This window comes from Urocampus carinirostris, chromosome 4 (genome assembly GCF_059441175.1).
Source record: "Urocampus carinirostris isolate Australia breed hairy pipefish chromosome 4, RoL_Ucar_1.0, whole genome shotgun sequence".
Taxonomy (NCBI): Eukaryota; Metazoa; Chordata; class Actinopteri; order Syngnathiformes; family Syngnathidae; genus Urocampus; species Urocampus carinirostris.
Window position 1 is genome coordinate 44,744,183 of NC_142352.1, and position 16,191 is coordinate 44,760,373.

Consider the following 16,191-nt stretch of genomic DNA (forward strand, 5'->3'; position numbering starts at 1 on the left):
GTTGCGCAGTGAATTTTTTTACGAAATCATCTAATTTTAATAATTTGGACTGCAGGAGTAAAATATTAGTATGATCTCGATATCCTACCCTGTGTATGGTTCTAATTGCACGTTTTTGGAGGATAAAAAGGGGCTGTAGTGAACTTTTGTAATTATTGCCCCAGACTTCTGCAAAAATATGTTAAGTATGGCAGAACTAGAGAACAATATAATAAATACAATGCATCATAGTTTAAAATGAATTTGGCTTTATTAATTATTGAAATGCTTTTAGATACTTTAGTTTGTATTTGTCCGATGTGTGTTTTCCAGCTTAATTTATTGTCTATTATGGCCCCTAAAAACCTAATTTCTGATACAGCGTCAATTGCAGCACCATCCATTTTTACTTCTAAATCTTGATTTGCCTTGCGATTATCAAAGAATATTACTTTGGTTTTATTCAAATTTAAAGATAATTTATTTATATCCATCCATACTTTTAGGTTAATTAATTCACGGTTAATACAGGTTACCAAATCAATATAGTTTTAATTTGATTAGAACATGCTAGCGTTGTCTGCAAATATTACTATTTTAAATTGTTTTGAAACCTTAAAAATATCGTTAATATATATTAAATAACTTTGGACCCAGGGTAGAACCCTGTGGTACTCCACAACAGATGTCCAAGTGTTCAGATGACGGCTCTCCCATTTTTACATATTGCTTCCTCCACGTCAAATAACTTTGAATCCATTGCAAAGCCCCGCCCCTGGTGACATATCTTTCTAGTTTTTTTTAATAGTATATTATGCTAATGGTATCAAATGCTTTTTTTGAGTCAATTAATACCCCGACTGCGTATCTCTTTTTTTCTATGCTATGGGTGATTTCTTCTACTGCATCAATAATAGCCATTGTTGCTGATCTGTTTGCTCTAAAACCATATTGACTTTCATTAATTAATTTAATTTATCTACAAATTGTTCTAGTTCATTATTGCAAAGTTTCTGTAATATTTTAGAGAACTGAGGAAGCAGAGATACCGGTCAATAGTTTGTAAAAATGTGTTTGTTTCCATTTTTGTATATTGGTATCACATTTGCTATTTTCATTTGATTTGGAAATTTGCCTGTTAGAAATGATAGATTACATATGTAGGTCAATGGTTTCACAATGCTATTTATAATTTGCTCAACTAGTACCATATCAATGTCAAAACAATCCATTGACATTTTGTTTTTACAGTTGTTAACCAGGTCTAAGATCTCTGATTCCGTAACCCCAGATAAAAACATGGTCTTAAAGTTCATTTTTATCACTGACTCAAATTGCTTGCTACTGCACTCAGGGATATTTGCAGCTAGCTCTGGTCCAACATTTACAAAATAACGATTGAAATTCTCCACATTATTATTTTCACAGTTCTTATCAATAAAATAGTTTGGATATGCATTACTTAAATTCTTTCTTTTTATTATACTATTTAATACATCCCAAATACCTTTAATATTACTTTTGTTATTATGTAATAAATTGGTATAGTATAATTTCTTGCTCGCTCTTAATATTCCTGTCAATTTGTTTTTATAAGTTTTGTGAAGCACATTGTAAAGTGCTTTGGGAGGTCTTCAGTGACTTGGATAGCGCTATATAACTGCAGACCATTTACCATTTTTACTTACTTTCAGTCACCGTAGTTTGTGGCATTCTTTGGACTCACTTTTGGTTGCACTGTACATTGCAGCAGCATCTAATGGACAAATAAAACACTATTTTTATCAACGCTGTTTTTGTAGAAAACCCCTTTTGGTCCCTATTTAGAGTTTGAGACCCTTGATATAAAATAAATACAAATTCCTTGAAATATGCTTTTATTTTTATTTTGAATAAAAAATAACAGTTCATGTATCTTTGGCTAGGAGGTACTAAATGTTACTCATTGTCTCTTTAAGGTTGGTCAATTTGCACAAAGCAGACTTTTGTATGCTTCAGATAAATACCCTTTAAATATAATTCCAAACAAATCGTAAATGGTCTGCATTTATATAGCACTTTACAATGTGCTTCACACTTACCCATTCACACACTCTCACACACACACTCACACAACAATATTGGCCGTGCAGCCATGCAAGGCGCCAACCTGCTTTTTGGGGGCATTAGGGATTCAGTGTCTTGCCCAAGGACACTTCGACATATACCACGGAGGAGCCGGGAATCTAACCTGCGATCTCTTGATCCCAAGACGAGCATTCTACCTCATGAGCTTAAACTTAATTATTTTTATGGTTGTGCCCGTATTCTTCATTTTAACTGTTTTCAACATTCCATGCGAATGCCTCATGGAGAGCCTTGTTATGTTTACTTCCTGGGTAAACGACACTAACCAATTGGATAACATAATACGCCTGACTTTCCTGCCCTCACCTTTGTAAACCAGCCAATAAGAACACTCAAGCGAGACTGCTCAACGGAAGGGCTGAGACAAACACAGGTGACTCAGAAAAAAACTGGAGGAAAAAAAGAAGAAAAAAAAACCCTCCAAGACTTGTTATGGAGTTCGTGTGAACGAAACACGGATTTCCACCCTTCTTTACCAGTCAAACCAGTATCGCTGGATAGAACACACTCAAGTACAGCAACAGGTAGAGTGACTGGCCGCAAACTCCTTCCTGGCTCCCTCTGAAAATAATCTCCCCTCTCTCTATATATATATTTTTTTTCTCTCTCCCCCTTACTCAATTGAGTATCCAGAGTCTTTTGTTCGCTTCTCTTATCACTTGGAAAAAGGTGAACCCTTGTGTTGTTTTTAGTTGAATCTTTGCTTTAATTGTAGTTTTTACCCCTTGTGGTCCCTGATGGCTTCGCACAGTGATACTCTGGTGGTGTTCTTTGGGGCAACAGCTGGTGCAAATGGGGGTAAACTGGGTTCGGATGAGAGGGAAATAATTCTCTTGGTGTGGCAAATTGTGGACCTACGGGAGAAAAAGGTATGGACCGTTCGTTCCTTCGTCCGGTTTATCGTACTCGAGTGTGTGTGTCTGTGTTTTGTGTTTGCATTTATCGTTATTTCTGTTTTTTGTTTTATTGTGTGGTAACTGTCGTTGTTTGACATTAAATCAACACGGTGTGTGCTATTGCTAGCTCATTAGCTTACCTTCTGTGCAGGTGTGCAGTTGGAATGGACCCGTCACAAACCTGTCAACCTCCCCGGCTCCATGCCCTTCAAACTGTCGTGGTTTCCCTTACAAAATACGAAAAACCTTACACCATATTTTTTTTTCAAACGTTTTGTAGTTTAACATGTTATATTGTACATGTGTTTCGTTAAATAATTCTGTGCATATTCTTAATAATTTAAAAAAAAAAAAAAAGAACAATTGTTATCAGTGTAACTAAAATATCCATTAATAACACTTCGCATTTAAATTTATAAATAAAGATATCTTTTGGAGGGAAAAAAATAGTTGGCATTGAGATTGCGGTCCGATTCCCAACTCCTCCGTGTTATATGTCGAAGTGTCCTTTGGCAACACACTGAATCCCTAATGGCCCCAATAAGCAGGTCGGCGCCTTGCATGGCCGCTATTGGTGCGTGAGTGTGTGTGTGTGTGTGAATGGGTAAGTGAAGCATATTGTAAAGCGCTTTGGGAGGTCTTCATTGACTTGAAAAGCGCTGTATAAATGCAGACCATTTACCATTCAAACCAAACCACAATATCAAGCATTGATGCTTGTATTTTAGATTACAAACAGACTATTTAACAGGGACAGAAAATACAAACCTTTGCAGCCTTGTGACGGGGAAACGTTTTTCTTAAGCCAACTGTTGGAGGTATGTTGTGCTCTGCAATGAAATGGCAAAACATCACTTCTGCAGCTGTTGAGGAGTCTTCCGGTGTAGTGCCTAGTTTCGACTCCCCTGCAAAATCCTCCCCCCTTGCGTGAACGCGCATTCTGCTGATTAAAACAATAAAGGTATTGTCAGAAGCGCAGCAGAATGCGCATTCACGCGAAGGGGGGAAGATTTTGCAGGGGAGTCGAAACTAGGCATTACAGCGTCAAATGCGCACAGTAGCATGAAACGGAACGGAAAAAAACGATAGAGATGGAGGCTACCGCGGCGAACTCGTTTGACTTGATTGATTTGCCGTTTCATGATAGTCGGTGTATACCGGATGGTACCCATAATTGACAAATTTGCATTTTTCCATACAGATTTTCTTGTACGTCGTACACGTCTTAAAATGCATAATAAACCTACTTTGTACGACAAAAAATGTACAGGTTGACAGATATGCCCTCACACCAGTGCGTGTACCACCCCCTTAAATTATTTTGTTTTTGTTACCCCTCTTATTGGAAAACAAACGCACCTTTTTGGTTTGTCTTGTCAACCCAGTCTGTCAAACTCCTGTGTTCTTATTGTTGTTTTATTTCTCAATTCTGTGGTTCTCAACTTGGGGCTTGTGTACCCCTGGCAGGGTTTGTACATGTGCATGAAATCTTTGAAAATTTTTATGTTGGATTTCGGGGGGATGAATCAGGGGTCAGGAACCTATGGCTCTTTTCATGAGTACAACAGGCTTGGAGATGATAAAAACGGTAAAACGCAAATTCTTTACCATGTGGGAAGCACCTATAACACCAATTATGGATGGTGTTTGGTCCAGTACACATAAGGCACAGTTTGCAGTCAAGGTGTAGAACAAACAGACCATGTTATGGCTATCGCTAACTAATCCTGTTCATTGTTGAGACAACCCACAGAACAAACTGTAAACACCCCAAAACTCCAGCGAAGCACCCAGAGCAATCTGATTGGATGAGAAATTATTTGCTGTTTTTAACAGGTGCGATGCCTGGATAACAACAGTTATGGGTGGCCTTCGGTCTAGTATAAATAGGGCGGTCTTAAGTACAGTTTAGGTGTCTCGCCAACAGATCCTGTTTTTTACTGTCCCTAAAGAATCCTTTTCCCTGTTACTTCATGATTAAAACCCACAGAACAAACTATAAACACTTAAAAACTCCAGCGAAGCACCAAGAGCAATTTGATTGGTTGAGCAGTAATAATGGGTGGAGTCATATACACACTCCGCACCCACACTTCTTTTCCGCATTGCCCAGCGCCGTCTGCATCAAAGGCGAATCTGTTGGTATCTTGGTTTGTAATATTTTGTGACATTTTTACAAAATAACTTTATTCACACATTGTTTTGAACCCATTATTTAGGACAAAAATGACGGACAAGATAAGCCTTAACACGGAAGTGGTATATTGATGTGGGACACAGGCGCTCCCATTATTATTATTTCATAGATTTGATCAAATCATCTAACATCACACAGTGAAATCAGTAGTGCTGAAGAATTTTGTTTTGTCTGGAGAGCAGGTTTGGCAATTCTGTTAAATTTTGTCTTAGAATAAATGATGTGGCGCTCACTCTCTCTCGTTCTAAAACAAAAATCTAAATATTTTTGCTTTTCTGGCTCCTTGTGTCAAGAAGGCTCCGACCCCTGTGTCAAATGAAGAAAAAAAAAAGTCTGTTTAGAAAAAGTCGCCCACACTACTTTGGCTTTGCTTTGCCATTGTAGATTACAAGAAAAGTACGTCATGAATCAATCTGCAGCTTTACAGTTTGAAGTGTTTGGTGGGAGAAAGAATAACGGAAATTCGGTTTACTTTCAATGCATTTTTCTGTAAAATATATCTGCTGGTTGACTTAGGATTGGTCAGGTTTTCAGGTTCTTTTGTCCGGCCAACAGCACCCGGTGACGTCAGACAACTAGCTATGGATTGATTCACAAAGGATTTCTTTTAATGGCATTGGAGAAATTGGTACATTTGGCTTTGAAAGTCCTAAAAAAGTGCTTGAATTTGGCCAACAAAAAGGTGGACGAACCCTGCCTCGGGTGTTGATGACAGAACTCTATGCAGTACAAGAGATTTGATAAATAAATTTAGAAAAAACAACTTTTCTGGCATTTTTAATGGGACAGTGTGGTTTTTTTTTTGGCACCCATTAGTGCTTGTAAACTTCATTTATTAAAAAAAAACATAGTTTTAAAAAATCATGAACTTTTATATAAATGTGTTTGGGGAAACAAACTCGTCGGTGGAGAAGTTTGTATTTTATATAATATGAGCCTCACCTAGGGAGGGAGCATACATAATTGTCAGACATCTTGCTACCACGGATACCTGAAAAACTTCTCGAAAGGCTGGACAAAAATGAAATTGTGCTTAATGTTGTTTCTCCGTAGTTTGTTTCCTTGTGCTTTCCAGCACACGTTTTGTATACTTGCATTAAAAAAAACAAAAAAACAAACAGTAATCGCCTAGAAGATACTTCAGCGGTTTTGAATCACGAGCTGGATTACCGATTTGACGAATGCCGTTTCTCTGGCGGTGTGCATATTGGACTTTTGTAAAATTGCTTACATAATCCATATCCTTTCTCATTTAGATGTGGAAGAATAAATCTTATGATCATCTACATTAATACTTTAATTTACCTTAATTATGTCTTTTCCGTGACATTAATATCTCAAAGGATATACATTTTTGAAACACACTTGCACTTTCTTTAATTATATCATTTTCATTATCCCAACACTGGAAAAACATTTTTGGGTTTGTTAGGAGTATCTGTCTGAAAAGGAATGTCACAGGTTGAGAACCAAAGTTCAGTATAATTATCCGTTTCGTGTATGTGAGGGCACAGAACAGCTGGTTTCGCTTCTCTATTTTTACAGTGGCATAAAAAAAATTCTAAAGGTTTGTTCCATTCAGGTGGGCAAGCTTCACAGATGTCTTGTCAAGCCAGATACTTTGGAGCTAGAAGATGAGTGCAAAGAGGAGACGGGCCTTAGTTTGGAGGACTTTGCCAATGCCGAGCCCCTGGAAAAAGTTCTGCAAGAGGTGAGTGGAAGACCTTCAGCATTATGGTGCTTATTGCGTAGATCGCAGCGGTAGTATAGTTCGATCTCCGGAATGCGTAGTCTATGCTTTTTATTGGTTGAGACACTCTACCATCTAATGGTCAAATGCAGCATGTCCGCAATGACATTAATGTTGCTCACTTGGTGCAGTAACAAATAGGAGACTTCCAATTTTTGTAAAGGAATAGTATAATATTTAGCAATTATACTTATGCTTTTTCAGATAACGTTACATTTTTACTTGCCGAGTATGAGATGATTCATAAGTAAAATTAAACAATTTTTATATCCAACATAACATTTTTATATCGTAAAATAAATGACCTCACTGTTATGCTTTACAAATGTAAAAAACATTTTTTTTATTTCTGTATATGTTGGGATCTTTAATCTTGTCAATGCAGTCACTATTACGTGCAATAGCATCATCAGGAAAAACATGAGCAATAAATACAGACTGAAACTTATCACAATTTTTCTCTTGTACAGCTTTTATTTTGATTAATGTTATTTGATTTATTTAAGTGTTCAGTGAGCATTTAATTAGATGTTTTCTTTTGAAAGGCTAGACCAGGGTTCGGCAACCTATGACACTGCTGGCACGCGAGCGCATGACAAAATAATACGAATAAAAATGATTTTAAGCGCATTTTTACCTGAAATTTAGACATTTTCAGTTACGCGCCGTGTTAGGGCCCCTCCTTTTCTGTTTCGTGCGTGTCCGCGCCGCTCCTCGCAGAGGAAAATTCAGTGTTTCTACGCAGCCAACGAAACACACACACGCGCGCGATAAATGAACGAATCATGGCGGCTCCTCGAGCGAAAACATCTCGTTCTTTCCAGCCAGCGTGGACAGACGAATGAGGCTTTGTCCAAAAAATGACCATGCTGTTTTGTGCATTATGCCTCGAGAGCATTGTACCTTGCACAGCAAGTGTTAAAAGTCGTTATGACACGGAACATGAATTCAAGGATGAGTCTGACAAGGCGCAGACATTAAAACGCGCTGTGTCCAACAAACACAGACCCTGAAAACCTTTGTCACCGGTAAAAACACTAACACTAAAGCAAGCTAACACATTGCTTACTGCATAGCAAAGCACAGAAAACCATTTACTGATGGCGAATATTTTTAAGAAGCGTGTGTGTGCGCGTCTGCCCGCGCGTGCCTTTTGCTTTGCTGCTGTTATTTCAAGTATTGATATTTTCTACAACAAGATATTATTGATGAATGGTATGGTAGCTGCACTTGTTTTTTGATTGTAGTTCATTGTTAATGAAGAATGGTTAGTTCTGGTTAATTCTTGTGGCAAAAAGTTGAAGTACAGGCCGTTCCACTTGTTATTCACATTCATATTTTAGTTGATTGATGAACAAGAATAGTGGAAGATAAATTGGTCAGTTATACTAGTGTTTTTCATCCAGTGTGCTGTGAGACCTTGTCTAGTGTGCTGCTGGAATTTGCCAAATTTTCTTTTTAAAAAATCAGGCCATTATGCAGTTTTTTTGCAATCTTCAGATGAGGAATCGTAATAGTCATCCATATCGGTAGGTGGCAGTCGATTTTTATATACTTTTTATGTACTAATTATCTGCTCTTGAGGTAGCACTGTACATTTGATAAGTTAATTTGTTTAACAAAGCGGTTTAAGATTGCACTGTAAAAAATAAAAAACATAAAGCACACTGTTCTTTTATATTTGAAGTATTATTTTCTTCTTTTTATATACTAATTATCTGCTTATGAGGTAGTACAGTGAAATATTTGACATTACTTCATTTTCAAACATTTTCTACGGACGGTGTGCCTTGGAACTTTTTAAAAAAAAAAAGTGTACCTTTGTTCAAAAAGGGTTAAAAAACCACTGAGCTACACAATTAAAATGTATATCCATGTTGTATATTTGGACTGGTGTAAAATGACAGCTCTGTTGGATATTAAAAAAATGTGCGAGTCATTGATCTTGGTGTGGCACACTGATTAACAAGGACATTTGACAGTGGCACTCCACACCAAAAACGTTGCTGACCCCTGGGCTAGACTGACCTCAAAGCCCAAGTCATGTATTAAATTGATTAAATTTACAAATATTTATTAATGCATTTGAAAATTATTGGATGTTTTTCTTTTAAACTACATCGTTTTCCAAATAGCTGCTACAGACGCTGCCCTTCTTACGAACGAGATACTTTCCGGACGATCGTTCATAAGTTGAATTTGTTTGTTAGATGCCTCAGTGCTATTCTGTGAAGAACATAAGTATTTGAACACCTTGCTATTTATCCCCCTTAGAAATCATGGAGGGCTCTGAAATTTTCATTATAGGTGCATGTCCACTGTTAGAGAGAGAAACTAAAAAGAAAAATCCAGATTTCACAATGCATGATTTTTTAACACCTGAAACAATAAATGTAAATATTTGGTGTATAAGCTTTTGTTTGCTATTACAGAGATTTCCTGTAGTCTTTCACCAGGTTGCACACACTGGATCTTGGCCCACTCCTCACAGATCTTCTCTAGATCAGTCAGGTTTCTGGGCTATCACTGAGAAACACGAAGTTGGAGCTCCCTCCAAAGATGTTCGATTGGGTTTAAGTCTGAAGAATGGCTAGGCCGTGCTCGAACCTTGATATGCTTTTTAGGGAGCCACTCCTTGTTTTTCCTGGCTGTGTGGTTCAGGTCGTCTCTGTTTGAAGACCCAGCCAGGACACACCTTAAGTGCCCAAAGCCTGATGCTACCAACCCTATGCTTCAGAGTAGGAATGGTGTTCTTCGAATTGTACTCTTCATTCAGCTTACTCCAAGCACGCTTAGTGGAATTATGACCAAAACAAATTATATTTTGGTCTCATCTGACCACAAAACTTTCTCCCATGACTTCTCTGTATCATCCAAACGATCAAATGCTAACTTAAGACGGGCCTTGACATGTGCTGGTCTAATCAGGGAAACTTTCGTGCCATGCATCACTTCTTTTTCAATCAGTTTACTGCCTACAGTAACTTTGTAAACGGTGGTCCCAGCTCTTTTCAAGTCATTGACCAACTCTTGTCGTGTAATTCTGGGCTGATTCCTCACCTTCCTTAGAATCCTTGAGATCCTACGAGGTAATATCTTGCATGGGGCTCCACTCCAATTGAGATGGACTGTCATGTTTAGCTTCTTCCATTTTCTACTGATTGCTCCAACAGCGGGCCTTTTTTTTTTAACAAACTGCTTGGCGTAGCCCCTTCCAACCTTGTGGAGGTGTACAATTTTGTCTCTGGTGTCTTTGGACAGCTCTTTTGTCTATGCCATGTTACAATTTAGTCTTACTGATTGCATGGGGTGGACAGGTGTCTTTATGCAGCTAACGACCTCAAACTGGGGCATCTGATTTAGGATGACGCATGCAGTGCAGGTGGACTTCTAATAGGCGGACTAATAGGTCTTTCAGGGTCAGAATTGTAGATGATACATAGGTGTTCAAATACTTATTTACAGCTGTATCACACAAATACATTGTTAAAAAAAATTATCCATTGTGATTTGTGGATTTTTCTACAATTAAAATTTAATACCCCTCCATGATTTCTAAGTGGGAGAAATAGCAAAATAGCAGCGTGTTCAAGTACTTATTTACTTCACTATATTTCGTATTGGATTGTATGTTTAAGGCTTGTATAAGTAACCCGTATTGTTTTGTACAAAGAAAAATCAACATTTAATACAATAATATGGTCTATACATATAAATAAAGTTCCGTTTAACTTACTTTTGGAAGATGAGCTTCAAGAGTTTGGCAACTTTCTCCTCCATGCTAGAGTGGACAAAAAAAAAGTGTTTCAACCATTTTCTCAACCGCAACAAGCTTTCTTATTCCACTTTCATTTCAAAAGAAACGGCTCGCCTTGTCTTTACACTTTACACCAACCATATTGCATGGAGATATTAAACAATAAAAATGTCAAAGTTCTTAGCGCGCTGGAGATACAGTATAGTATGTTTACACACAAACTAGGTAGAGGAAGCTGGGTGAGCTCTCACAGCTTCACACGCTGGTAGCGGCAGAAAGAAGCACTACAGTACTGTCCTGTACTCGGATAAAGGTGCACAAAACAAAATCGAACTTACAGCAATGTCGGGATATTTTTCGACATCCCGAAAAAAATGTTCGGATCTACAGTTTTATCGTAACTCGAATGTTCGTAAGTAGGGGGGAGCGTTTGTATGCTGTAACAGTTTGAGCATACCTGTTTTAACATATTCACACTCTGGCAGTGAACCCTCTGGCAGTGTAACATTTCAGTGTTATGTGTTGCATTTTTGTACTTCTAATTGCAATAGAAAAAATGCGAAAATATTATTGAAATAGTAGTTTTAATTTAGTGAGACTCAAAAGTTAAAAGATTTAAACATACATTTTAAAATAATCTTTCCTCCTTGTGGTATAGAGTTTGAATATTATCCATGACAATGTGTGGAATTGGTTTAAATAATAATTGGGCTTCCTACTAAATAAAAACCCTTTGCACTCTGGACATTGCTGTAGTGTTCCATGCAACAGAAAAAATCAACAAAAATTCTTTCCCTAGTCGTTCTCAAAGTTTTTGTTTCACTTATTACCTATGGCAGCAAGATGGGGAACAATGATATCAGGCTCCTTAAAGGAGGCTCATATTATGGCAAATACATTTACATTTTTTCAACCTACAAGTATTCAAAAGATGCACATTTATAATATGTTTTTTTTTTTTTTTAAATCAATATTTTTTTTCACAAAATTAAGTTATTTTTTTCCTTTAGTAGGCAGTACATAATACAACCTGTCCCTTTAAGGAACCAGTATTGGTGACAGTGGCCCATACAGTATCTGTTGCCCTCCAGTTGCCATTTAATAATCTCAAAGTTCAAATTTGAGGGGTACTAAACTCATCAGTTTCACGCAAATTCAAGGAAAAAATATTAAGAGCAACCTTAAGTATATGTCTTAAAGATATCATACATTCTTTTTACGTGGGGAAGAAATATTGACTGGTGGTATCTGTATTTGTAATTGGTGTCTATGACTACCCAAGTATTTTAAATTGCAAAATGTGTTTAAATAGCCATGTTTTTTAGATTCTGATATTCGTTTTGATATTTTTGTTAAGGGATTTTTAAAATACTCAGATTCTCAATAGTAAACACATGCCAATTCGAATTTTCTTCCATGATAAACAATTCTCTTAAATTGAAAGTAAAACTTTTTACATGCATTATGTTGAAACTTATGACGCCTGAATAAGGTAAAAATGTACATTTTAGAAAAAAACATTTGAATTGGTCCATGTGTGTACGTGAGTTTCATTTAGAATTCATGATATTTTAAGATTTGAAGATACAATTTGATAAAGAATGGGATTTGTGTCCGTTTTTGGGCTTTTATATTGAGGAGGGGAGAAAAATATAAGAAAGCAGTAACGATATCCGTAATCATTTGTCTACTTTGTTCATTTATAATACTCCGTGAACTAGACCATTTTAATTGAATCTGATTCACTGATTAATCCATGAAATGTTTGGATTATTTCAGCGATTTTTTTTTTTATTATTATTTATTTTTGAATGAAAATATCACTAGTGCCAGTTGTATAATAGTTTTCTGCAAAAACTTCAATGAAAAAATAACAGTACAGTGGGACTTCGCGGTTCCACGTTCGCGGGTTCCTCCTGCGTGGGTTCAAATCCAGCTCCCGGCCTTACTGTGCGGAGTTTGTATGTTCTCTCCGTGCTTGCGTGGGTTTCCTCCGGGCACTCCGGTTTCCTCCCACATTCCAAAGACATGCATTTCAGGTGAATTGGCCGGTCCAAATTGTCCCTAGGTGTGACTGAGCGAGTGAGTTGTCTGTCCCTGTGTGCCCTGCGATTGGCTGGCAACCAGTTCAGGGTGTCCCCTGCCCACTGCCCGATGATTGCTGGGATGGGCTCCAGCACCCTCGCGACCCTATTTAGGATAAGCAGTGCAGCTGATGAGATGAGATGAATTAAAAAAAAAAAATATATATATATATATATATATATATATATATTCATTTTTTTTTTTAAAGCATTTTGAAGGGGCGGCGTTACTTCGTGGTTCCACATTCACGGGTTCAGAGCTTCACAGGTCTAAAAAAAAATAATAATAAAATAAAATAATTCCAAAAAAACTTTTTTTTTTTTTAAGCATTTTTGAAGGGGCGTCGCTACTTTGCGGATTTTCACTTTTCGCGGGTGGTTTTGGTCCCCATTAACCACGATAACCGAGGGATTACTGTACAATTTAGTGTGCCTTGAATGCTATCTTATCACCCTCATCCATCCCAATAGGCATGTTCTGAATATACTAATGTAATAGAGAATTGGTAATGTGTGACGTTTAAAAACGGCAAGTATGTCACCTTCACACATACATGTCATAATACCCCTAAAGCACGGTTTCTCAACTGGTCTGACTTCGGGACACACCATTCCACCCTAATGACATGCTGTGATCCAAATCAAGAAAAAAGCTCCACTTCTCAAAAGTATCCAATCAAGCTTATCCAGTGCAAATTCAAGCAGAGATAGTGGAACATATTCATCTTTCCCCCCCCAAAACAAAATGACAGGCAAAAGTAAAACTACTTCAAGTTTTTATTCTCATAAGCTTTGCTAGATCGTATATCCTCTAAAATTGCTTCAAAATGGCCACATACTAAAAGAATTTCAAAGGGTACATCCTTTTTTACCATTAACACTGATAGTTATTTAAGTATGTAAGCAACAAAGATGGATACTTACTGTTGAAAGATAAAAATATAACTTCTTTAAACCAGTTACTGTACCTTCCAGCAGCGCCTCAGTGTCAGACACTCATACACCATTTTCCTAATTCACAATCCTTCAATTCCTTCTCCGCCTAGATCGGTGTTGTCAGTGTTTTTTTGTTTTTTTTCACTTTTCTTCCCCTTAGCTTTCTTGGGACCCCTTATTATAGACAGAAAAGGGAAATAAAACTAACAAAATTTCATTAAAATGAGATGTGGTCCCTCGCAATTCACTGAAGAAGTAAGAAAAATTGAGCTGGGCATTCACATCTATTGTTAAAGCCAGTGTTTATTATTTGACCACTAGATGATTGCATGTTGTCTAATGCTGCTATGCTGTTCTCTTTGGCACTGGTTTGTGTCCGCAAGATGCCAAACAAACATGATGGCAACCTCTAAGTATGGATTCTACTATAACAAAGAAATACACATTTCTACCTGTAATGCTTTTATGAAAATTAACATTCGCATGAGTTTGTTTTTTAAATCAATGTTTTTTTTTGTTTACTGAATGAACGTTTTTTCTGTACGTTTTACATTGACATTGTGTTCTTGAGATCTTGTCGCCTACTTCACTTTGTCTAACAGACCTAGACTGTTGTATAAATCCCGATTTGCGTGCGTGCGTGTGTGTGTGTGTTTTCATATGTGGCTTATAGGCTCCGAAACAGCTGAATAGGTTTTTGTGAAAATTGACACAGTAGTAGTACTTTAGGACTCTGGGTTTCGTGTCAAAACACCAACAAAATCGTTAACATCTACTTTTGTGTACAAGCGGCTCTAGAGCTGTATGCGGTCATATTGCTCTTAGGCCCACCCCTTTCCGAAAACTGCCTGATCACACACCAGATAGGCTTAGATTTTTTTTTGCTGCCTTAACCCTTTAATGTTCCGGCGGGCTGCCGGCCTTTTGATAAACAAATGTGTGTCCGTACCATATTACTAGTCACTGAAATAAGTCATGCCACATATCATTGGAAAGCTTAAACTCTTTGGATTCAATATGCCCATTTCAGAATATAGTCATCACAAAAACATCACTTTCAGTCTGTAACAAGATACCCAAAAACTATAAATCTGTTAATTTTGAAAGGGGAGTTATGGAGCGGAACCAACTCATTACAACAAGGATCTTTAAACAAACACTTATGCGTGAGTTTTACCGGCTTTATAGTTTTTGAGTATCTTGTTTTAGACAGATGGTGACGTTTCTGTGGTGAATATACTGTATGTTGAAATATCTTTAACTCTACTTGTTTAAGCTTTCCAAAGATAAGTGACATGACACGTTTTAGTGACTGGTGACATCGTGAAGACACAACTTTGTTTTATCACCTCTCTGGCGGGCCGTGTGATCGTTATCAATGGAATCAAAATTACATAATTACATTTTGTATTTGCTCGGATTGTGTGATGATTAAATTGTTTTGATGTTCTGAAACATTTGTGAGTGATAAATATGCAAAAAAACACACATCAGGAAGGGGCAAATACTTTTGCAAGGCATTGCAAATGTGTAAATCCTCTTGATGACCTTGCTGGAGTGTGTCTATGTTCTCTGAACTTCTAGAAGTTCAGGAGCTCCTGTCGCCCGAAGTTTCTGGAGATTAACAGTAGTGGCAGGTCCAGTCTTGTCTTGGCGTCCTGCAGACATCTGGAAGGTGGGTTGTTTACCTGCAACTACACCTCCGTCTTGCTGGAGGACAGGCAGAAGAGGAAGGGAGCAGGGGGGTTTCAAGTCTAGTGTTAAGATACATTTTGCGTATGGTGTTTTTGTTCGGCCAATAGCGCTTATGTTGTTTTTTTCTTTTTTTTGTCACTAATTTTAGTGTTAAGTCTTGAAAGTTTTTCATTAAAATTCAGTCATTATCTTAATGCTCACCATACTTTGTATCCTTGCTCAGAGTGAAATTCATAATAGGTCGGCGGTTAACATTTCAAACAAGTTTGGTTACTTTAGTTAAGTTTGTGTGCTGACTCATCAAATATTAACCCAAGTAATCACTCGGGACTTTTCATTCCTTTGTGTCACCCATTAATCTACAGCTCATAGCTTGTTTTGACCCTTTTTCAGAAAGGAAAAGCAAGATTGAATATAATTGCTGTTAATACACTGATTGAATATATATATATATATATATATATATATATATATATATATATATATATATATACAGTATATATCTCATCTCATTTTTGCTGTGCCGCTTATCCTCAGTAGGGTCGCGGGGGTGCTGGAGCCTATCCCAGCAATCATCGGGCAGTGGGCAGGGGACACCCTGAACTGGTTGCCAGCCAATCGCAGGGCACACGGGGACAGACAACTCACTCGCTCAGTCACACCTAAGGACAATTTGGACCGGCCAATTCACCTGAAATGCATGTCTTTGGAATGTGGGAGGAAACCGGAGTGCCCGGAGGAAACCCACGCAAGCACGGGGAGAACATACA

The 16,191-nt window shown here is 37.5% G+C and overlaps 1 protein-coding gene across 5 annotated transcripts in view; it reads left to right on the forward strand.

Annotated features, from left to right (window-relative positions):
- The first annotated feature begins 2,456 nt into the window (after positions 1-2,456).
- The window catches only part of esrp2 (epithelial splicing regulatory protein 2), a 57,419-nt gene continuing 43,684 nt past the window's right edge, over positions 2,457-16,191 (forward strand). For 4 of the 5 annotated variants that reach the window (XM_088334680.1, XM_088334681.1, XM_088334676.1 and 1 more), the window contains exons 1-3: positions 2,457-2,630; positions 2,822-2,975; positions 6,782-6,910. In XM_088334680.1, the coding sequence (XP_088190806.1) occupies positions 2,844-2,975; positions 6,782-6,910 (261 nt within the window). In that variant the 5' untranslated portion in view covers positions 2,457-2,630; positions 2,822-2,843. The other variant, XM_088334677.1, reaches the window with a different exon arrangement.